Below are 24,501 nucleotides of genomic sequence, written 5' to 3' on the forward strand. Positions count from 1 at the left end.
ACTGGGTGATATTAAAATACTGGCGGTGCTCAGAACATATACTGCGGATTGTGAATGGGTGCGGGTGTCCACATACTGGCTTTTTAAAGTGCTTTTTAATTTTATAAAGAATCTCTGAGAATAGCCATGAGGCGAGGTCAGTGAATATTGGGCTTGGTGGAGATTAATTTGTCCTCATTTGTCATCAGACATCTTCAGACTCAAGATGAACTTCCAAGTACTTCTTTTTCTTGAGTACCATGATTATGATTTGCCAATAAGGGAGAAACTTTCTTAGTCTGTTGACAGTGTTTAACATCCTGTGGTCTAAAGGCTCTATTTTGAGAGGGCTTCATAAAAAAATGAAGAGGATGTCTTTTCTTAACCTTTTTAAAAATTTAAATGGAACATTTTTTCTATAATAAGCTGGCTAGATTTTTCTTATTAGTGTTTAACTTTATTATAAGTCATTCAATTCATAACATGTAATAATCTATAAAACACCTTTGAAAAATGCTGTGTTTTTTCACTCTCTCTCAGACTAAATTAAAGCATCCATATTATCCTTGCATGGCAAAGGTGAGCTTACAGCTTGCAATTCAGTTCCTTTTTCAAACTTATCTACGGACAAAGAAAAAACTCAGGTAAGAAATGATATGTTTTGATAGTCTGTTGTGACCGAAGGCACTGATTAATTCAATTAAAATTGAATTTATAAATTCAAAGCATTGTGAAGGCACCTACCTAATATATTCAGATGACTAAGACATGGTTCCTATCTTTAAGGAATTTCTAATCTCATAGGAAGGATAAATCAGAAGAACCAAGGCATAAATGCTGTACGTCTTTGGGAACTGGACAAAGTCCTATCCAAATATGGGGATTGGGTAGGTGTTAAAGACATTGGGGTTCTCAGAGAATTTTGAAAGGCAAAAACAAACAGAGGGAATAATCTAGGTGAAAGGGGAAAACCTGAGTAACGGATAAGACTTGCCTGAAGAGCTATGAATGACTAGTGTTGTGCTCATACATGTAAGGACTCACTGGAAGTGAGGTCACCTGTGGGCTTTGAAGGAGCCCGTCAAGTGTCGTTGAGTGCCACAGAGGGGAGCTGGGCCTTTGTTCACTGGGAAACCATGAAGGGTTTTTGAACAGGGGGCAGTATGCACAGAGGCACGCTAGATTTGGACGGCATATTGTCCACCGTTGGTTTTTATCTTCAGCACCTGGAAGGTGCCCGACACATGGTAGGTGCTGGGTGAAGAGCTGTCTGTGGATAAATGGGTGAGAGGCGAAGAGTAAGTTACCCACTGGCCGGAGGAGGTACCCGGAGCAGGGAGGGACTCGGGTGAGGAAGGCAGCTACAGTCGGAAGACCGGGACAGTTCTGTCCTCTCTCGCCAGTCCCGTGCACTTCTCCCACGTATGGGCAGGTTTTTTAGAAAGACTCTGCAATCAAAAAACACTGGAGAAGAAACAGATATAATGGCAACTTCATTTTCATGCGTAATTAAGATATATTAAATGATACTGATCTTTATTCTTCAATTGGAAAAGAAGGACTACTATGTTCCTTTCTTTTAATGTCTGGCATAGGACTAACTAAGGAATCGCATAACTTTTGTTTGTGAAGGTGGCTTGAGCTGTTGGTACATCGGAGACTGTTTCCATTTTGTTTATATTTACCATTTTGGGGCTTGAGAGAGTGGAGGGGTGTTACGTGAGGTCATGGGCAATTTAGTCATTATACCTCATTGTCTGCCCAAATGTTTTTTTTCCATAAAGCAGGATATTAATAATTATAGCAATGAAGTATAAAAATGATGATGTAATAACCTATTTTGAAGGTGGGCATTTTGTGAATGTCAGTCGAAGCAAAACAAAATGCTGCAGGGCAGACGTTTTTCCCAATTAAAACTGTTTGAAGAAGATGAAAAGATAAAAGTTAAACTCTAAGACTTAAGCTTCTTTACACATTTTTGTGGGGAGGAGGGACAGGGATAGGCGAATCACATCACAAATACCAAAAGATGCAAAGCACTGGCTTCTGGGGTGCATGAAGCCATGTTAGTCAGCGGTCATTGGGTATTCAACTTACCCTCTACCCAACCTCCCCCAAAAATAGGTTAACTAAAACCAAGGTGACACTCCGCGGGGTTATTTGCGGGGGTCGTACTCCTTACATCTCTGTCTTTGCTTTTTTTAAAGGGTTGATACTGAAGAATGGATTGCCACTATTGAAGCATTACTTTCCAAAAGTTTTGATGCTTGTCAGTGGCTCGTTGAATATTTTATTAGTTCTGAAGGACGAGAATTAATAAAGTAAGTGTCAAGATCTTTTAATTAATTAAAAGAAATCTGTGTCTCTTCTAGTGATTTAGAGCTGCAATTTCTTGTGACTATTTTTATTTCTACTTGAAATTGCTTTTCCGATTGGAGTCAGTTTTGGACTTTTTTTCCCTAGAAGCATGAGGAACTGTTCAGGTCACTCTAAAATCGTTCTTTCGTAAAACTGTCTCTGATGGACTAGACTCAGACGAGTGTTCCGTGAGCGCAAGGAAAGCATGTGTGCACATAGCCACACGGTCACAGGCAAGCATGGCCTGAACTCCTGCTGTGGCTCAGGAGATTCCAGAATATGCGTCCCCTCCCTCAGGGACTCACAGTCTGGTGGCAAGGTGGAGAGGTCAGCAATGCCCGGTTACTGCATAGCATTACCACAGTATTAGACATCTAGCTACGTTTGGATTCTGCTATTTTTCAAAAACTTACTACTAGTATAATACCTATGGTAGTACATTTACCTACATACCTGTAATAAAACATAATTAGCTTTTTCTGGTGAAAAGTCTAGATGCTCCAGTCACTGTGGATGTTTAGCCTGTACTCCCAGTCGTCCTTGGGCCAGTTTCTCTTGTCCTTGGGGGGTGCAGTACTTACGCACAGGCTCTGTGATCTCAGTGTCCCTTGTCCCCAGTGGGCCCCTCCTTCATCTCCTCACCCCTCATGCCTGCCATGCTAGCACACCCCACCTCCAGCTAAGGACCTTGCCTCGGACTTCACTGAGAATATACGAGTCACAAATGAGCAGGCCTCTATCCCCAGCACGTCGGAGCCTGTTCTCGTCATCTTTTCTCCTGTTACTGTGGGGGAGTGTCCTGTCTCCTCTCAAAATGAACGTCTACATGAGCAAACCCTTTATCGGCTCTTACTTCTGCATCTTTACCTTCTAGAATTTTCTACAGAGTACTTCTGTCAGCATGCGGATATGCTCTGGTATCTCTCAGCTCGAACAGACAACAGAGAATTCAGAAATACAAGCTCGTTTCACAGGGAGCTCACAGTCTGGTGGCATGTTAGCTGACCGAAACTCTTGATCCCATATTCCTTTCATCTCTGGGTCTGAGCTCCAGACACTCATTTGCCTACTTGATGTCTCCACTTCTTTCTCTAATCTACCTCATACAGCAACAAAAGTGGTTTTTTGAAACAAACTGGATCACATTACTTCTGTGCTTGAAAATTCTTCAGTGGATCCCTGTCAGACGCCTAATAAAATCCACAGCCTTTACATAACCCACAAGGCCTTGCATATGGTCTCACTTCAGTTTCCTCACACGGGTTTGTTGATTCCTTCGACACGCTCAGCTTACTTTCCTGCCTAAAGACCCTTGTACCTTTATTGCCTCTATCTGGGATGTTCCCCCATCCAGTCCTGCATCTTACCCTTGAGATGTCAGAGAAGCCGTTCCCTTCGGATGACCCTATCTAAAGCCAGTATACGATTGCTCTGCTCTGCTGTTGTACCTGTCTCCTCACTAAACCCTGGCTTCTTGAGGGCAGGAGTTAAGCGTGTTTGGTTCCCTACCGTACACAAAGAGCCTGGCACATAGTAAGCACTCCGCTGTTTGTGGGTGCGTGCGTGCGTGTATGCACCCGCGCACATAACACACGGAGAGACAGCAAGTAACCATTCATGTGAAGTGTTATGTGTGCCTGGCCCTCTGGAGTTTGCACTGAGATGAACTTTCCCGTTTGTCCAGTGTAATTCCAAAGTCTCTTCCCAATAGTAAGAAGCTGAATATCCTAGAATCATCACATATTTGGAAGGAACATTGCAAATATTTAGTTTATTCCCTTATATCCAACCAGGCTTGCTTTGAAATATCTCCGGAGGAACTTGGTGACTCCTCTGGGAGGATGTGTGGTTTGTTAGTGTTCCTCACGGTCAAGAAGCCCAATGAATTACCTAATCTGAATTCTTCCTGAGAGAGTTTATTATATTTTTGTCTCTTTATCACTGTCAATTTGTCACTGTCAGTTGCTGAATTTACATTTTGTAATTTTATAATTCTTTAGAATTCTTAAGATAACCTAGGTTGCCACTGTTATAACTAAAATAACTGTCCGTGTGAAGGGCTGCCGTCTCTTAGGTCAGAGCTTCTCAGTGCTGTGCTTTATATTTTAGGCAATGGTCAAATGTCACTATAATTGTAAAAACCTGAAGCTGTGGTAAACATTGCTAGAAAATCGAGCTCTATTAAAAATTGATCTAAATTAAAACTACTAAACGAAGAGTATTTTACATCTTCTAAAAAGGTTTTGTTGTGGACGCACTTAAACATACAGAAAGTAGCCACAGTGAGAGCCCTGTCCTGTGCCACTTCCCGGGCCCGGTTCCCAGCACTTTGCCCATCTTGTTGCCCACCCTGTTGCCCACCCCCTGGCGCCCACCACTCACTCACAGGCCTGCTTTTTTTCCGCAAGTGTTTTAAAGTCAGTCTCAGACATCATATAATTTCACTATAAATTTTTCAGCATGTGTCTCTAAAAGGTAGTTTTTTAAAAAAAAAATAAGCACTTTACCATTATCACACTAAACAAAAACACTTCTTTTTTTTTTTTTAAACATTTATTTATTATTGAGAGACAGAGAGAGACAGAGCACGAGCAGGGGAGGGGCAGAGAGAGAGGGAGACACAGAATCCGAAACAGGCTCCAGGCTCCAAGCTGTCGGCACAGAGCCCGATGCGGGGCTTGAACTCACGGACCGTGAGATCATGACCTGAGCCGAAATCTGATGCTTAACCAACTGAGCCACCCAGGCGCCCTCAAAAATACTTCTCTTATATCCTCCTAAATCCAGTCCATATTCAGATTTCCACAGGCATCTCAAAAAGGTTTACTCTTCCACTGAGTTGATACAAATCAGGATCCACACAAGCTCCACACGCTGTTAGTTTATACATCTGTTAAGACTCTTTTAATCTATAATTGTTCTTTTTCCCCCACCACCTCCTTTTTTGTCATGCCATCTTTTTGAGGGGCACACTGGCCGTTTGCCCTATAGAAGTCCCCACATTCTGGATTCGTCTGCATTCTCATAGGGCCTCCTGGTGTCTACGATAGGAAATGTGGAGTGACCTCTGAAGACAGGCTTTCCAGAAGAATTACACCCGAATCTGACAAAGCCTCTGGAGCTGAACATTATAGGCACACTTGTTATCTCTAACTTTCTTGTGGCTGCCACTTAAAGTCTTAGTGCATTTGGAACACAGCCTTTTCAGTCTGGTGCACATTAGGTAGCTCCTGGGCAGCTAGCAGTTACGGGGAATAAGCAGCAGAGTGACCATAGAGAGCTCCGCTCTGATCTCTCTCTGGGGAAAAGAAGGCAGGCTCTCCATATACCCCTGAAAGGGGAGGAAGGAAATACCAGTGCTGCACGCAAACAGGGACCAGAGCAGCGTTCTGCTGGCACCTGGAGGACGTCATCAACATTCGGCTGTATTTAAACCTCTCATGTGGAATAATGCGGACTTTCTGTTAAGAAATATTAGAAAAGACGGGGGCGCCTGGGTGGCTCAGTCAGTTAAACGTCCGACTACGGCTCAGGTCACGATCTCACGGTCCGTGAGTTCGAGCCCCGCGTCGGGCTCTGTGCCGACAGTTCAGAGCCCAGAACCTGTTTCAGATTCTGTGTCTCCCTTTTTCTCTCCTCCCCCGCTCATGCTCTGTCTGTCTCTTCTCAAAAAAATAAATAAATGTTAAAAAATAAAAATAAATGTTAGAAAAGATAGACGGGTTTTCACTTTGCTGATTACAGAATGAGTTGTCACACGGGAGTGCGTGTATGAAGCAGAACACAAAGCGTGGCTGGAGAAGCACAATCCAGGGCATTCCCACCCCCCTCAGCCCCGAGAGCAGCACCCCTGCCTCTGAGGCCATCGTACCACCATTCCACGCGTGTAAAGGATTGAATTAGGTTGTGCACTTGCGGGGCACGGTGCAGTAGCTGACCGTACCACCAAGAGTGCTGAGACGGCGAGGCGTGTAACAGACCTTGACTGCTGCGGTCATCACCTCCATCCCCATCACGGAGGGAGAAAGGAGGGAAGCACCACCGCTTGTTTAGGGGTCGGGTAATAAGGCTTGGGGAGAAGAGAGGAAAGGAAAGAGATAGAAATCCTGACATACGGGTGGAGGAGGAGGGGCGGTCTTGACTGTGAACTTTATTACGTTACTCTGAGAAATTCAAGGGATGCCCCTGGGAGAACCCCTTAGCCAACAGAATTTATAAAATTTTAGGTCCTTTGCTTTCGTATCTCTTTATGTCCATTTATCTCGTTATGCTGTTACATTTATACAAATACTCATTTCAGGAGAAGTGGGGAAGAAGGGGGAAAATCTACTTTCAGCGCCCAGGGGTCTGGTTTTCCTGTTTGGCCACCTTCCTCCTGCACAGTGGCTTGAGACAGTGTCCCAAAGCTCTCAGGAGCCTTGACCCGAGAGCTTGGAGAGATTTTTTTTCTTGCACAGTAGGTGGGCCAGGTGTTGGGAAGGTTAAGTTATAGAAGTTCCTTCTGCCTTCTCAGCACGCACCTTTTCTCTGTGTGTTTTAGGATTTTCTTGCTGGAGTGCAGTGTGCGAGAAGTACGAGTTGCCGTGGCCACCGTTCTGGAGAAAACCCTAGACAGTGCCTTGTTTTATCAGGATAAGGTCGGTCTCATTTCTTAAACGTTACATCTACATTCTGTCTCTACCAAGTGTCTTAAATTGCACGTAACAAGAAAGAGAGCCCAGGGTTGGAGTCTGGTAATTCTGCCTTAGAGAATGCACCTCCCACAGTCTGCCTTTCTGGTAAATGCCAGGGTAGAAGGCACACTGTCCTTGCCTCCTCGTACCCCAGAAGTCAGGATAGGCTAGGAATTTGGGTCTGCTCTGGTCTGCTTCAGGCTTTTCTCTCTAGAGCACTCCTTTTTCAGAGTCTTCGCTCAAGACTCTGTTCAGTTTCACTGAACTGAGACTAACCTGAGTCTTGAGACTCTAGTCTAGACCCACAGACATTTTGAGCCGCACTTGGCTTTGTCTCTTTCCTAACAAGCTGTTTCCATGATCCAAACCTGCGGTTGGCGGCCAAAGCAAATAGTGCCGTCCGTCTAGGAAGGAGCAGCAGCCAAGATGGTTTCTTCATTGGTCTCCATTACTCCTAATCTTTGCTCCTGTTCTTCTGGATTTCTTCTTCCTGATTCTGTTTCTGCAACATATTTTCTGGTTCACAGTTCCACACGTGCTAAACTAAACCGTGGTATTTATGACTGTCCTCAAATTTCAGATATCCCCCTAAGTTTTAAGTCTTAGGGAAATAAATGACATATACTGTAAGTCTGATTATTATTCAATCTGTTATTAAGTCCTAGCAAATATAGCACTTCTTCCCAAGTTTGCTGTTTCAAACAGCTGACACCACATGGAAAACTTTGAAAAATGTTGTTTTCAGATCCGATTGGCTCCTTATAGACATTGGCTGGAGGCAATGTGTCTCAATAAACTAAATGCAAATTCTAAGAGTTGCTGCTTCAGATTCAGACATTGGCTTTGCTGTTCCACCTTGAGCAAGTCCTTTTGTTTTTATTGTTTTTATTTAAAAAAAATTTTTTTGAGTTTATTTTGAGGGAAAGAGAGAGTGCAAGTGGGGAAGGGGCAGAGAGAGAGAGAGAGAGAGAGAGAAAGAGAGAGAGAATCCCAAACAGGCTGTACAGTGTCAGCTCGGAGCCCGATGTGGGGCTCGAACCCACAAACCACGAAATCATGAGCTGAGCTGAAGTCAGACACTTAACCGACTGAGCCACCCAGGTGCCCCCCAAGTCCTTGAAGAAAGATGCTAATCCAGTTACAGTACTTAGCTTCTTCAACATTGCCTGACCCAAAGTTCACCGTAAGACAACCTAAGGAGCTTTGCTCAGCCCAGAGTGAACAACGAGGTCAAATAGGCCCTTTAGGGAAGCCCTAGAAGAAGACCATGGCTCAATTCCAGGAATTCCAAGGAAGCTAAGGTTTACTCTAAGGCACTGGTTTTCAGTCAGCTTAAACAGCAGGACCATTTTTCAGACCTCACCTTACCTGGATGCAGAGTATGTAACATCAGTCATTGGGAGCCGCTTAGGACAGTTCGAATACCATTGCTCTGAAATACCCTCACGGAGCTCTTCTACGATACTTAATGTAAGGGCCTTCTCGCTGTCCTCCTTCCTCCCGTGTACCAACCCAAACAGAGGATAAACGCAAAATTAGTGTAGTCTCCCTCCAGATGGGGTCAGGCTATGGCGTAGTAAGTAGTCCACCAACCTCTAGAGGCAGGACTACAGGTGGTAGAGAGGGAAGGGAGTGGTGGAGGACGTAAGCACGGAAGCCATTGCCTCAGTGAATTCTGTTTGACACCCAGCTGATGTATTTTATGCGTATTTCCCCCCCATAACGGAAATGGTGCCTCTGGCCACCCACCTTATATTGTAAAGTACTTTGAAAACGAAGTGCTATATCAATGGTAGGTTTTACTGTATTTATGACGAGTGTGACAGGATGGGTGGGAATATTTCAGAAGCCTGTGAACACCATCTTCAGGGGAGATGAGCTAACAGGAGTAGTGAGCTGGTCTTAATTCTCCAGTCACAGATGGATTTCTAGGGACTCGTCCAAAACCAGTTGGGGTGGGAGGGAAAGAAGAAGCAATGTGATTACCAAAATGGTTTCTAAACAAATAAAATGTTTTTCAAAGCTTTCCATGAGGCGTCCGCGGGCTCTCAAGTAAGTTCACAGTTGAGTTGATATTACCGTTGTCATTCTGTCAGGCTGTTGCTCTCCATTTGCTCCATTGGCTTGATTTCTGGCCCCTATGCCTGTGTCTGTGTTTTTTATTCTTTGCATCTGTGATTATGTGAAGATGTAGCATAGTGGAGGGAGGGATTCAGAAATGTTTCCTCTTAAACCTCCCCTCCCCACTTTTCTTTTAAGAGACAGAGAGAAATTGGCTCTGCAAAAAATGTGACCATTAGGCCAATGAGTCCTGCCCTTGAATCTTCAATCGAGAAAACAAGACTAGGCTTTCCTCTTAATTGTTTCTACAGCACCAGTCTTTCCCTGGAGGATAAAAGTGATGATCCGTTTTTGCTCTCCAAAGCATAAATCCATCTGAATCTGAGACTGGATTGTATCAATCAGACTTCCTTTTGTTCTTGCGGTGATTTACTTCAGATTAATTCCGTTACAAACGTCTGTCTTCTATTCTTTTTCTTTACGTGATTTCGTCTTTCCTCAACCAGTTAAAAAGCCTTCATCAGTTACTGGAGGTCCTACTTGCTCTGTTGGATAAGGATGTCCCAGAAAACTGTAAAAACTGTGCTCAGTACTTTTTCCTATTCAACACTTTTGTACAAAAGGTAAGTGATTTTTTTTTCTTCTAATATCTTTTCCTTATATAGCAGATTTTTAGTCTCAAGGAACTTTTTATACATGGGAAAAATTTAAACAGGTCAATATTGGATCTAAATGTAGGGTTTTATGAGCGTTGCTTCTTAAAAATCTTTATTTGTGGATTCTGTTACTTGCCAGAATTCTGATACAGGTAGATACAGTTACTCGTATCAGACCTAGCAGGGGGTCTGCATGAAAACTAGTGCCTCCTCGCATGTCTGGCAGCCATTGTGAAGCAAAGTGAAGTTGTTGAAACTCCGGAGGTTTTTAAATTACATTTTTAACCGTATTTTCTGTATGTAAATCATAGCATTTAAAAACTTACCCCTGGGGCGCCTGGGTGGCTCAGTCGGTTAAGCGTCCGACCTCGGCTCAGCTCTTGATCATACGTTTCTTGAGTTCGAGCCCCACGTCGGGCTCTGTGCTGACAGCTCGGAGCCTGGAGCCTGCTTCGGATTCTGTGTCTCTGTCTCTCTTTGCGCCTCCCCTGCTCATGCTCTGTCTCTCTCTCAAAAATAAGTAAATGTTAAAAAAACAAAAACAAAAACCTCACTGACCCCTTAAAACTTCTCGTTTAACTGTGTTTTTAATACAGATTTTTATCTGGAGAGATGTATAACTTGTTCTTGATATCTTGTGACAGCAAGGTATTCGGGCTGGCGATCTTCTTCTGAGGCACTCAGCTCTGCGACACATGACCAGCTTTCTCCTTGGGGCCAACCGGCAAAACAATCAGGTAACGCCCTCTACTTTGTGGCCCAGTGCGATGGCCATGGTTTTGTCACCACGTTGTCTCCCTTTGTAGGTGATGAATATATTTCATTTCATAAGAGTCCAGATACTAGCACTATGAAGCCCTTAAAATTCTTTGGAGTTCACTTGTTTTTACGGCCTCCTCAAAGATAATAGTTTCTCATAGATAATTAGTCTGATAATAACTCATGGAGATGACTAGAATATCCGTCAAAAAGTGTCCTAGGAGGAAAGATGGGCTCTGCCTGGGGGTTTCAAAAGCCTTTAAGAAATAGTGGCATTGGGACCTCCCCTTGCCACCTGGGACTGTGAGCAAGGCCATTCTGGTGGAGGTTGTAAGTGGGGTGCTGGTCACAAGGGCAGAGTTCAAATGGGAAGTTGAATGGTGATGCACTGAGTGATGCTGTGGATATAATGCTCACGGACAATGAAAGGGAAGTTGCGATAAGTCAGGCTAGTTACAGCAAAAGAGGACTCTCCTGGGGCACCTGGGTAGCTCAGTCAGTTGAGTGTCCGAGTCTGGCTCAGGTCATGAGCTCTCGGTCCGTGAGTTCAAGCCCCGCATCGGGCTCCGTGCTGACGGCTTGGAGCCTGGAGCCTGCTTTGGATTCTGTGTCTCGCTCTGTGTTCCTCCCCCACTCACACTCTGTCTCTCAAAAATGAATAAATACTAAAAAAAAAAAAATTAAAAAAAAAAAAGAGGACTCTTCTGTGTGGAGTTTCTATATTGCTGTGTTTCTCCCATTATTGTATTTCTTCTGTTTGATAGACTTAACTGTGAAACATGTGAATGTGCACTCAGAATGAACACTAGTTACGGAATGTTTATTACGTGCCAGGCACGCTAGTTACCTTACACAGTATACCTCGGATACGGGTCAGTAAAATAAGCATTCCCCTCCCCGCCACATTCTCAAGCAAGAATCAAAGCTCAGAGAACGTCAGCGAGTCATGTCAGGCCACAGAGCTAAAGCGTTGTGGAACAGAGATTCAGACCCAGCTCTGCTTTCCCTGCTGTGTAACGCATCACGTAGGAGCGCCTTCCTTCCTCTGTGAGAGGACACAGACTTGCGGGCCAGGCCTCCTCTCGGCCGCCCGTTGTGCCGCCAGTTGTGCTCTCCAGTATCAAAACCGAGTGCTGCCTCCACAGCGTGTTCCGTGGGTTGATACCATGTTGAAATTTACAGTGGCTTGTTTTACTTCGCGCTGTATCCTCTCAGACTCCACTGACCCTGACGATTAATTGATACTGACTGTGATTTAAATAAGATTTAATTTAATTAATAGTGTTATAGAATTCGTATTGTTTTGCTTCTATGGAGCACATATAATATTGAAAACGTTTTCTTTTTCTGGTTTTCATTTCTGTATATATCTATTTTTTTAATCTCCATCCAAGTACGTTAGCATATAGTGCAATAATGATTTCAGGAGTAGATTCCAGTGCCTCATCCCTCACGTATGACTCCCAGTGCTCATCCCAGGGTCTTCCTTCAGGCCCTTACCCATTTAGCCCATCCCCCCACCCCCAGCCCCTCCAGGAAAACATTTTCACTTTTAGTGTTTCATGTGACCCACACAACCACGAAGCGGACGGGTATGTTGTCTCTGCTGTTCCACAAAGAGGCCAGGTGCCGTTACGGCAGAGAACTTGCCCCCGTCCAGCAAGCGCGGTGAATGGCACAGGAGGGCCATGGCTCCGGCTCTCCAGCCTCCCGGGTTTTCCCCATCAAACTCAGGTATAGGAAAATTACCCAGCACTCGAGAAGCATGCAATACCTGACTTCACGACGTAAATGGAACTGTTTCAGAGCACAATATGTCTACAGGAAAAAGAAATACAGGCTGGCTTAAAACCCATGACTTTCTTTATGCTTTGACTTCTGTCAGACACGGAGAAAGACTTGTGGTTCAAAACATCATGAACCAGCCTGTCCTTTCCCTTCTTTTTCATGGTACTTCTAACCCACACAGTGACGCTCAGTCTGTTTTCACTGTCGACAGATACGTCGGTGGAGTTCAGCACAAGCACGAGAATTTGGGAATCTTCACAATATAGTGGCATTACTTGTTTTGCATTCAGATGTCTCTTCCCAAAGGAACGTTGGTGAGCTTTCATATATCCTTGATACAGCAGAAGAAAGAAGGCAGAGTGAATTTGTCAGTAATGCACAGAGACTAATAATGTTAGCAATTAAATGAATATTATTCTCGTTTGGCTATTTGATATTTGAGGAACACTTAAGTTTTTTTGTCTTAATGCATGTTAAATTTCACCTTATTAGTTTGTCACAAGAGAAAGTCAGTCATTTATTTGGTGGGGAGGGGTATACAAATATTTTTTAAAAATACTCTAGGATTAGAGGCTAATGCAGAGTTCACTCATTACATTCATTACTATAATTGGCCCAGCTAATCTAGTGGGGAAAATAGCCAAGTGTGGGTTGCAGTCTCCTAGCTGTGTGAACTTGACCTTTCTGATCCTAGATACAAAATGGAAATATTAAAAGCATAACTCCCCAGGTATAACGAGGATTAATGAGATAAAATGTTAAAGTACTTTGTAAAACTGAAGACGATTCAGACGTGAATTATGTCGTGGACATGTGTTTGGATATAAGAGGCAATAGTTGGTACCTTTCCCGCTTTGTCCCCCAGAACCACTAGTCTGTCCTCATTTAGCGCAGCTGAGACACAAGTCGCCTCTGTGCTTAATCCAGTATCCTAAGCTGTGTGTGCACCACGTTTTTATACCGTGCCCGGGCCTTGTCAGGACAGCACCAACAGCAGTGACAATAGTAATACAAGAGGGCAGCTGGAAAGTATTCAGTGTTTTCTGTGTGCTGTGTGCTCTGTGTGTGTGAAATCCCCTCAGCAAACCTGTGAGGGATAGTCCCCTTCCACAGACGGGGAACCAGAGCACGGGCAGGCCTCGGAGCTTACACAGGCCTCAGCTGGGAAGTGGCACAGGGGTGGGTATGTGAGCGCAAGCCTCTGATCACCAGCAGGTGTAGTAGGCGTCCCTGTCATCTGACCAGGAAGATCTGATAGAAGTCCCGGGCATCACTCTGATCTGGAAATGCTTCCTGACTCCGGAGGACCACTGGGGAGCGCTCAGATGGTTGTGGGGTAGTTTGTTTTCTTTACTCTGACTCATACACCTAAAAAGACAAGGCTACCTAATCTGTGAGCTCAGACAGGTTTGTAAAAGAAAGTCAGAGTGTGAGTCCTTGTTTTCTAGCACGTGGGGCAACTCACCCCTTCCATGTGGGGTGATTCTGCTTCACATCGATGGTGTTGGCCATTATTAGAGGGCACTTGTTTGAGCAACTAATGTCTCGTCCAGTGTCCCTTCAGAGGGCATTTGAGCATTTTGTTTCATATACCATTTACATTTTACTTCTTTGAAAGATCGTCTTGGGTGGGGTCACTAGGAGTCTGGAGATGTAAGTAGTCGCTCTGACAACTTAGGCACACGCTGTGAGAAGTAGGTAAACATTCTGTCCTGTCTGCATGCCTGGCTTCCCCACCAGACTGTGAGGGAACAGGCTGTAAGTACTGAGCAGTTGCGTATATGAATCTCAAGAGCGTCGCTTTACCTTGTAGATTGTCTGCTCTGTAAGATAACATCAAGTGAGATGGGTTTGCTTTTTTTGGTCCCCTAAAGCTCCTGGTGTATTTAAACAACGGCCACCTATTAGCATCGCCCCCTCCAGCCCTCTGCTGCCCCTCCATGAGGAAGTAGAAGCCTTGTTGTTCTTGTCTGAAGGGAAGCCTTACCTGTTAGAGGTAAGTTCTTGATCTTCTGGAACCATTTTCTTTTTCATTATTTTCTCTTTGCAGAAACATGCCCTTTGTGATATTTTGCATGTCGCTCCGACGAAGGAGAGTATTGTTAAGAGAAGAAAAGATTCTTTCAAATCAATTTTTCTTCCTGGGTATATGTCAGAAAGAAATGATCCGCTGAAGAAAATTTTTATCAGTCCTTCTACAAGCGAGGATTGGACCCTCGGGGTCCAGCCCAGCTAATTTCCCCCCTGCCCCACCCGGGTCTCAGGAGGAAGTGAATGACGCCATCAGTTACTCAGTTTATTATCTAAAGGTTTTGTTCCCAGTCTTCTGTGTGGGAGACTACATACCGCTCTGGAGCACACGCTTTTGGTAAATCTCAGGAGTGTGGGAGTGGGCTGCTCCCAGCCCTTCATCGTGTCACACGCCGTGTGGCCGACCTGCAGCTGGCGTCCTTCCCCTTCCGCCCAGAGCTGCCTACTGCTAAGAATTTAATCTGCCAGACCCTCTTCCGAAACTTGATTTACATGTATAAATCTGTAAGCCGTATATCATACTGGTGGTTTAATCATGTCAACAGTGCTGTACTCTGTATCTTTTGGTTTCTTTAGCTTAACATTGTTTACTTTAGGGATCTGTCAGTGACTCTCTTCATTTAGTGCTGGCGGTGGTGGTGCATTTGGGGCATTTATCTTTGAATATCCGATGAACGCGACTCCCCTGGGGAAAGAAGGTGTTGTGCACATTTGCACAGATTTTTTTTCCGGACCGACTTAGGCCTCTGGCAGTTAAGAAAGCCTGCTGTGAGGTGATGTTGAAGAGCTTGACCCTGAATACATCTATTTCAGTTGAAGTCAGAAACAACACATCGACAATTAACCCCGCCCTGAGAAAGTTTCCTCCTTTCATACCCTCCCGCTAGGTGATGTTTGCTTTGCGAGAGTTGACGGGCTCGCTCCTGGCGCTCATCGAGATGGTCGTGTACTGCTGCTTCTGTAACGAGCACTTCTCCTTCACCATGCTGCACTTCATTAAGGTAGGGTCTCCGAGAGAGAGCCGGCGCGGGCTGGGGGCCTGCCGCCGAGACTGTAGGGAAGGGCACCTTTGCTCCCAGGAAAGATGCTGCTTTCAGCGACCTAGTTGCTGTTTCTAATCAGAAACATACTGTAGGCCCCTTCTTAAAAACTAAAGACTGAAAAGAACCCAGAGTCTTTCCATTCACCGATAATCACCACAAACCTTCTCTTAGGTTTCCCTTTTATTTTCTGTGCGTGTATTTTACCATGATTGGAATTTTACCGTCTTTACGACTTTGTGTCCTTTTTTCACCTGACGTTATAAGTATTTTCCCACGTTATGAAGTTACCTTCGAGGCCCTTTCATCCTCTCGTCTACCATCATTTACTTAGCCATTCCCTCCCTGGCGATGCACGTTTGCCTTGGGCTCAGTTGTTAAGTACTTAGAACGTACTTCATAGTTAATCATATGCAGTGGCCACCGTTACTATGTAAGATGGGCTTCCAATTCCAGGTCCTTTTCACCAGGCAACATTTTAAACATCAAAAGTAGGTTTTTCTTACCTCCTGAAGAGGTGACGAAACTCATTGGGAAGCTCTGATCAGTACTGGACTCTTCCATACGTTGCACTTAACTGGGCACCACGTGCCGTTCCAGCCATTTACACATGGAACCCTCAAGTGGTCCTACGATGTAAACACTACAACTGTTACCATGTTACAGTTGAGGAAACTGAGGCACAGAGTAAGTAACTTGCCCGGTGTCCCGTAGCTAGCAAGTGGCAAAGTGGGAATCTGAACGTCGGCAGTGTGTCTCCAGGGCTGTGCTCTCAGCCATATTGCGTACTGCCTTTCTGGGAATTACTAGAAAAACCTTGAAGCCAGCACATATTTTTCTGAGTTTTTAATCTTGAATGTTTTTAATTATACGGATAATGCACGCCTGCGTTTTCTTTGTGAAAAATTAAGACGTGTGATAAGGCCAAAGTCCACCAAGCAACCGTGTCCCCTCTCCGTCCTACCTCAGGGGTCAGTCCTGTCCCCTTCGCTGTGTCCTTTCAGGCCTCTTTTTGTGAATCGTTACCATATATATTAGTTTCTGCTCACAGAATCTCGGCCACCCCTTCTTACCTTCTTACCTGCACCAGGACTTGTAATAGTGACACCTGTAGGGTTAAGAAGTGGCAGGTGAGCAGTGGATTGTGTGTTCAGACTGTTCCCAAAATGTGTTTGCCCTGAGCCTTTTCTGTGAAGACCTGTGTCAGAGGTGATTGAGTTCCTCTTACCCTTTACTAATTATACGGCCTCAGGCAGTTTCCTCCTCTGTTAAGTGGGAGGGAAGTATGACTTAACAGAGTGTGACACGCGGAATGCCCCCTCAGTACCGGACCTGGCACCTTGAAGGGCAGTGTTGTAACACAGTGTCCTTCCCCACGGTCCACATGCGTGAGGCTGATAAGGCGCCCAGCGGAGCGTGAGTTTTACGAACCGTGATCCCTTCACCTAGTGTGCCTTGGCGAGTTTTCTATTCCGTGAGCTGACCTTTCTCACATATATCACTCATAGCATCCTTACCCCAGAGCGTATGTTCTGGAAAACAGAGTAGGTTATGTGTGAATGAAATAGAAACAGAAATTTGGGCCTGTTTGCTTAAAATTCTCTTTTCCTCTCTGCCTTTCTTCCTCTGTCCTTCCTAATTGCGTAGTGTGGTATCCTAGTCTCACAGTGTTACAGTCCGTAGAGACTGCTTTAGTCCCAGGCTTAGCCCAGAGAGGACAGCTGGCCCAGGGTCGAGCCGACAGTGGTGGATTTAGAACGGGAGCCCAGCCCTGTTGCTTTTGCCACTCTGATGAGCTTTCCGCTGAAGACTCACTGGAATTTTTGTGCTTCTAAAAAATTTTTCAGAACCAACTAGAAACGGCTCCACCCCATGAGTTGAAGAACACGTTCCAGCTCCTCCATGAGATACTGGTAAGTGAAAAACGTTCTGATTCTCCTGTGCTGTTCACTAGGGTTACCGGTCAGGGCGCTGGGGTGGCTCCATCGGTTGCGCGTCCAACTCTTGATTTCAGCTCAGGTCATGGTCTCAGCGGTTGTGAGATCGAGCCCCATGTCAGGCTCTGCGCTGAGTGTGGAATCTGCCTAAGATTCTCTCTCAGGGCGCCTGGGTGGCTCAGTCAGTTGGGCATCCGACTTCAGCTCAGGTCGTGATCTCACGGTCCGTGAATTCGAGCTCTGGGCTGACACCTCGGAGCCTGCAGCCTGCTTCGGATCCTGTTGTCTCCCTCTCTCTCTGCCCCTCCCCTGCTCAAGCTCTCTCTCTGTCTCTCTCAAAAATAAATAAACGTTAAAAAAAATTTTTTTTTCAAGATTCTCTCTCTCTCTCTCTCTCTCTCTCTCTCTCCCTCCCTCCGTCTCTCCCTCCATCCTCCACTCACACTCTCTTTCTAAAATTAAAAAAATAGAAAATAGCTTGTTCTAGTCAGCTTGTGTTTGCAAACAGAAAGTTCGTGTCCTTGTATCGTCTTGTACTCGCTTGGCCTGCACTTAGTGGGTCCTCTTTACCGCAGTCATGTTTCTGTCATTACTGACTGGGAGGCTAGTGGTAAGGAAACTACCTCGTGGGAACTCACAGTGGAGCGAGGGAGCCCGCCAAGTATAGGCAGTGACAGTGCAGAGAGCAAGGAAGTGGTGGCCGGGGGACTGTGCCGAGCACAGATGCCGTCTCCTTCAGACCTCAGGATAACCGTCACGTAAATTGCTGCTCTACAGTTCATTCACATCTAAGACCCCGCTGATTGCCCACGTGCTACTAAAATTCCTGCTTACAAGCCACGAAACGGGAATGTAATCCACCGTAGGATGCATTCCAATTCCGGATACGGAGGAGAGGCAGGGGAGAACTCAGCTGTAAGCAGTGAAGTCCATTATTGGTAGAAACTGCACCTTAGCAATGTGGAGGGATTTGCCCAAGGCCACCCTTGAATGGAAGGGACAGAGTCAGGATCTGAGCCAGGTGACCGGCCCCAGAGCCCGTGCTCTCCACCAGCTCGTTTGCAGGGCCCGTAAGGAAGTGGCGTCAGCAGGAGGAGAGGGAATGGAGTAGGGCTTGGGGAACAAAGCCCAGACCAAATCGTGAAAGGCTCCGGGTACCAACGCATGTGCGCGTTTTTCCTGTAGGCCTGTGGTTGCACACTGGTAGCCGGGTTCTTGAGAAACCAGGTCATGTGACACACTGGCCCCATTTCCTGGATGCCCCAGTCACCCAGAGCAGTTAGCAGCTTGCCCCGCTCAGATGAGGCACATGCTGTCCAGTGCCCCTCTGTCCTCACTGCTCCTTATTGTCATTCCTAGCCCACTTGGTTCATTTCCTGCTGTCCTGGCCTGTGTAGACATTTCACTTTGCAACCCCTGCCATCACTGTTGGGCGGCATGGGAAGGCTTTAACAGGGGAGTGATGGGACCTGACTTAGGTCGTAGAAAGGTTCCCCTGGCACTTGTTTTGAAGGACTGACCGAAGAAGGAAGCCGGGTTGGAATTGGAAAACCACACAGGCATGTGTGGCAGTAACCTGAGTGTGAAATAACAAGGTCCGAATGGCAGAGAGACAGGGTAGAGGCAGCAAGGAACAGGTCTTGACGTGTTTGGTGGGAGAGGCAATCAGTAGACCTTGATGACTGGTTGTGGGCCGGCAAGAGCCCAGCCCAGGGCTCGCTATGCAGACGGAGAGTCCGGGTTTCCGGTAGGTCCCTGAGACTTAGCTTAGGCCTTGGCACAGGGTGGGCATTCAGTAAACATTTCTGAATAAGGACAGACACCATGGATACCATTTATAAGAAGCCTATCTCTCTGGTCCTTTGCCTCCTTTTTAGTCCTAGCACTTTTACAAAACACAGAAGATTGTTGCCCCTCAGGAGAAGGACAGTGTATTGTTGGTCTGTTCAGCAGCAAACCACTTGGCCTACTGCCCTGTGCATAGTTCAACGCCAGGCACAAGAAGGACGGCCATAAGCAGGACACAGATCCAGCCCTTTGCGGCTTGGCATAAACCTCCATGCAGCGTGGAGAGACTGTATTGTAGCAAAACTTTCACGTGGTTTTGGCAGACAGTTTAGACCCTAAACCTCTTACCCTTGGGATCGTGCAATACACGTCCTTAGAGCCCGCTAGGTTACTATTGACAGCTGTGGATATAGTTGGTAAGAACACATAGACAGGAAGCGAATGGATCTGCAACTCTTCCTGAAGTTTTTCATCTTTAGTTTAAAATTTAAGGGGCGCCTGGCTGACTCATTCAGTAGAGCATGTGACTCGATCTTGAGGTCTCAAGAGTTTGAGCCCCATGTTGGGGACTAAGTTGTACTTAAAATAAATAAATAAAATAAAATTTAAGATACTGTTGAGATACATGTCAGTGACACGTTGTCTGCATTGGGTTTTGTTAAGTGAGGAACTAAACCTCTTGAACAGAATTATTTTTAAAAGGCACCAGTGCGTGCCATCGCACAAGTCCCTTCTTTCATTCACCGGCCTTTGTCTCCTTCCTGTCACAGGTCATTGAAGATCCCATACAGGTGGAGCGAGTCAAATTTGTGTTTGAGACAGAAAATGGATTATTAGGTGAGTAGCCTGGCCTTCCTGAGAAACGTCTGTAGCAGACGGGCAGATGGCCTGTTATGGCCGGCCTCCTCCCTGACAGGTCTGCCCCGGGGCTCTTCCCCGCGGGGGACTTTGGGGTCCCGTTCCTGGGGCAGATAAGAGTCAGGGATGCTGTGACTTTTTTCAACAGCAAAAGGCTGCTTTCTGATGTCAGAAGTCTTTCATTCTGCTCTGCAGCCACTGGGGAGGGAAAAGGACGTTGTCATTCTCATGAGATAGGATTGTTGTTTTGTTTTTACCTGTGGTATGAATGCACCCAGATTTCTTTTATCTACTTGTAAATTTTTTGTCGGAAGGCTAAAGTGGCTTTAATGAGCTGTTTCTTAGAAAGTGTGGTTAAAAATAGTCCTCTTCAACATCCACCACCCACCTGTATTTCCAATTAATCTGAGTCATTTTAGATTTTGCTCTGTAGTAAGAGATTTAAGACCTCTTATTCCAGAAAAGAAATGCAAGCTAAAAAGCCGTGACATTCAAGGCCACTGAGCAGCACCCAGGCTCCCTGTAACTTCCAGACCATGCGCTCCTCAAGGGCAGGGACCAAGTACTATTTACTTCTACATCCCCAAAGTGCAGAGCAGGAAGTATGTGTTGAACTGAACTAATACCCTATATTTCCATTTTTCAAACTGAAAGTGTTGTAACCACTCTTCTGTCAGTAGCATGGTGGGTAGAAAAGCCTGAAGGTCTGTTGAATAATCAGTCGAAGTTTTAGTTCCTTTTGGCTCTCCTAAAAGTCACACCTCCACCGCCACATAGGTTTCTTGAATACTATTCAGTGTTTCTGCCCATCAGCATATGGGGAGTCCTGTCGAATCCGTGCCCCCCATGCTGATAGTCTGTCCCCTGTCTGCTGATCAGACCAGCTGGCTGTAAGTGTTCAGAACAAGAGAGTAGTGTTATCGGGACCCGCCTGCAGTGACCTGCTTTCTTGTCACAATTTCCTGTTCTCTCCACTCAGCTCTGATGCACCACAGTAATCACGTGGACAGCAGTCGCTGCTACCAGTGTGTCAAATTCCTCGTGACTCTTGCTCAAAAGTAAGTATCAACTCAAAACGCAGGGAGGAGATGGTGTGTTCAGTTACAAGCCGTCTGGCCAGGAAAAAAATCTGCCTCGCTGGAGTTCCTAGAGAGCCTGAGTCAGGGCGTGCTTGCTGGGGTGGTTCAGAAACCGGCTCACGTGATCTCGAGGAGAGGTGAAGGGAATGTCCGAAGAGCAGCAGGTCTTGCGGAATCCAAGACCAAAGGCTGAACCGGCAGGGCTCGTGCAGGCAAGGCAGGAATCAAGGCGGATTCGGGGACCTTAACCAGAGTTCATGCACTCGGGCTTGAGATGGCTTCAGGCCAGGTAACACCGCTAGCACCTCTGTCAGGCGGGTGGATCCCCGCTTTCCATCCGGTCTCTCCAGAGACAGAACAATGTTGTAGCTGCCTCCACGTAGGAGCCCAGGCCCTGTGCTGAGTGCCTTGCCCCACTCTCATTTAATCCTCGCAGCCGCTCCGCGCGGCTGGATACCGCTAGTCCCGCGTGATGGGCGGTTTAAGCGGCGTGCCTGCGGTCAGAGCGAGGGCTCGAGCACAGGCGATGGGCTTCACGGAACGGTTCTCTTCTCCTTTGCTTAATTGTGGTAAAATACACACAACACAAAAGTTACCATTTCAGCCACCCCTAAGTGTACAAGTCCACGGCGTTAAGCGCGTTCGCGTTGCTGCTCAGCCATTGCTGCCACCCGTCTCCAGAACTTTGTCAGCTTCCCAAACTGAAACTCCGTACCGACTAAACAGTCACTCCCCATTCTCCCTTTCCCTCTTCCCCCAGCAGCCCCCCTTCTCCTTTCTCTCTCTACGAACCTGACTCCTCTAGGTGCCTTATGTAAGTGGAATCCCGCAGTGTTTGTCCTGTCGTGACTGGCTGAGTTTACCTCGCGTGATGTGCTCAAGGTTCATCCATGTTGTAGCCTGTGCCAGAATCCCCTTCCGTTTTCAAAGCCCAGAATACTCTCCGGTGTGGCTCTACCACGTTTTGTCCACTTGGCGGTCGACAGGCACTCGGAAAGCCAAGGTTGTTGGTGTTAGAAGGAACCGTCGTGGTTTGCTGCTTCGGCTCCCCTGGGTAGGACACGGGCAAACAAAAAGCCAGCGTGACTGCATGGTGACAGTACATGTAGTCATGTAACGAGGCTACAGAGCACGTTATGCCACGCCACTGGGTCTCCATTTATCTTGCCCCAGATTTTTACCGATTCTTCAGCATGGGTATTGCCATCCTTGGATTTGTACCCGAATAAGAATAAGAAATCTCTTGGCCTTACTCTTGCTGCATTTGAGTGTCCTACACAAATTAAATGAGAGCTCTGGTGAAATAATGGGTGAACGTGCGTTTTCCCAGTGACATAGCATTGTGGACATGATGGAGATCATCCCTGCCACGGTTGTGGGTTCGTTAACCAGGCTTGATATGGGCGGCATGACATGAGAAGTACTTGCCTAAGTGGCATTTCCAGGTAGTGTTGGGGCCTCATGGTATGTCTGATGCGGGTACATAGTCCAGATAGCAGTGTCTTCATCTGTGCCTCTCTGTCCCTCCTGGAACCTGCATTGCACACACACAGGATCCCCGTCAGTGCTGTCTTTGACTCTGAGGGGCAGCTTTCTAAGTGGACAAATAAACCTGCAGAGAGAGGGGGGCTCCGGACCATACTTTAAAATTGGTTTTCCGGGAATTATCACTCACGTCACAAAAGTGTAAAGACTGGCTTTGATTCTTTCGAGAATCATTTCTGTAGTTAACTGTACAGTGTGTCGTGGGGTTTTCTTGTTTATTTTTGAGTTTCCGTCTTTGAATTGTAATAGGACTTAGTGGATGAACTGGTCCTAGATCAGAGACCTTTCGCTACACGTTTACCTTCTTTTGCCTTTTGAAGTTTAAACGTATGAATGTATCTGAACCAAAAGCAAGTAAAAAACTCTAGAAAGACAACTGAACTTTAGCAGAAGTAGCATTTGTGTATCAAAATCAAAGGGGATGAAACAAGTATATTTGCAAGGAAAGCATTTGGCTGATAGAATATTCCCCAATCACCAGGTGTCCTGCTGCTAAGGAGTACTTCAAGGAGAATTCCCACCACTGGAGTTGGGCTGTACAATGGCTACAGAAGAAGGTAATTGCATTTTGAACTTTTCTGGCTATCACATAGGAATCAGTAAGAGCACATCTTTTTTGTTTGTTTGTTTATTTTTGAGAGAGACAGAGAGTGTGAGCAGGGGAAGGGCAGAGAGAGAGAGGGAGACACAGAATCCGAAACAGGCTCCAGGCTCCGAGCTGTCCGCACAGAGCCCGACGCGGGGCTCGAACTCACGGACCGCGAGATCATGACCTGAGCCGAAGTCGGACGCTCAACCAACTGAGCCCCCCCAGGCGCCCCAAGAGCACTTCTTACCAGGAAAAACCTCTTCATTTAGAGACTGGCCTCAACGTTTGGTCAGACTTCAAACTTTTTTCAGTACAGCTGATACCTATCATGACACATTAAGTTTGTGTCTTAACACAGCATCTTAACTGTATAGGTAAGAGAGCAGGTGATTACGTAAGATGTAGGATCTCACTGAGGTCTTGCGAGGGGACGTGAAACCCTCCAAGAAAGCATCTCCTGGTGTGTTAGACCTGGGTGGGTCTGTGTGCTGTGTTAATGCTTTTTATATTCAGATATCTAATGGTGGAAATTGTGGACTCCTGTGGGCTTGTCTGATGGCGTCTTTGACTTTCCATCTCAGATGTCAGAACATTACTGGACTCCACAGAGTAACGTCTCTAATGAAACATCAACTGGAAAAACCTTCCAGCGAACGATTTCAGCTCAGGTGAGGCCTCTCTTTTGGTTTTGTGTGGCTTGAAATCCCACAGGTAGGATTTGTAGTGTGTTTCACACTAAACATCGTAGTGCGTTTAGCGTGTGCCACGGCCTCGGAGCAACGAGAGGTGTGGGTGGCGAATGAGAAAGGACAGAAGAAGGGAGTTTCTGTGAAGAGACAGCTTGTCATGTGGCTGGCAAATTCTGTGCCAGAGGAAAAGCAGTGGGGGCCGCCGGGGTGGGGGGGCGCCCTGGCTGCTGCCGCGAAGGCAGCCCCTGGGGGTCAAGCGACGGGGAGTCTTTCTGGTGGCACCACACACCCTGACTCCCTCCTCTCGTGTTCACGTCTCTCACAGGACACCCTGGCATATGCCACAGCTCTGCTGAATGAGAAAGAGCAGTCCGGGAGCAGTAACGGCTCGGAGAGCAGTCCCGCAAACGAGAACGGGGAGAGGCATTTACAACAGGTACGGCTGTGGCCCGCGGCCCAGGGGAAGGGGCACCGCGCCCGCTCTGAAGCTTTCCAGAAAGAATTTCCATAATCAAGACCAAAGGAGACCCCAGCTCCGCCCTCTAGCGATGCCGTCGGTGGGGGGGCCTCTCTGGCCCTGTGCTCACAAGGCAGAACAGCAGCAGCAGGGAGGGGACTGCAGGGCTAGGGGCTCAGTGCGCGCTGGCCCGGGTGACCACCTCCAAGATGGT

General features: G+C 46.4%; 1 protein-coding gene across 3 annotated transcripts in view; it reads left to right on the forward strand.

The window, feature by feature from the left end:
- USP24 (ubiquitin specific peptidase 24) overlaps positions 1-24,501 on the forward strand; it is a 140,428-nt gene that overhangs the window by 111,149 nt on the left and 4,778 nt on the right. For all 3 annotated transcript variants that reach the window (XM_060624012.3, XM_078451879.2, XM_060624013.3), the window contains 14 exons: positions 520-623; positions 2,187-2,300; positions 6,878-6,974; positions 9,578-9,694; positions 10,372-10,464; positions 12,486-12,588; positions 14,149-14,270; positions 15,193-15,306; positions 17,193-17,258; positions 19,841-19,907; positions 20,908-20,986; positions 23,034-23,109; positions 23,723-23,809; positions 24,156-24,266. In XM_060624012.3, coding sequence (XP_060479995.1) covers positions 520-623; positions 2,187-2,300; positions 6,878-6,974; positions 9,578-9,694; positions 10,372-10,464; positions 12,486-12,588; positions 14,149-14,270; positions 15,193-15,306; positions 17,193-17,258; positions 19,841-19,907; positions 20,908-20,986; positions 23,034-23,109; positions 23,723-23,809; positions 24,156-24,266 — 1,350 coding nt within the window. The remainder of the gene's footprint in view (positions 1-519; positions 624-2,186; positions 2,301-6,877; positions 6,975-9,577; positions 9,695-10,371; positions 10,465-12,485; positions 12,589-14,148; positions 14,271-15,192; positions 15,307-17,192; positions 17,259-19,840; positions 19,908-20,907; positions 20,987-23,033; positions 23,110-23,722; positions 23,810-24,155; positions 24,267-24,501) is intronic.

The sequence above is a fragment of the Panthera onca genome, chromosome C1, assembly GCF_046562875.1.
Source record: "Panthera onca isolate mPanOnc1 chromosome C1, mPanOnc1 haplotype 2, whole genome shotgun sequence".
Taxonomy (NCBI): domain Eukaryota; kingdom Metazoa; phylum Chordata; class Mammalia; order Carnivora; family Felidae; genus Panthera; species Panthera onca.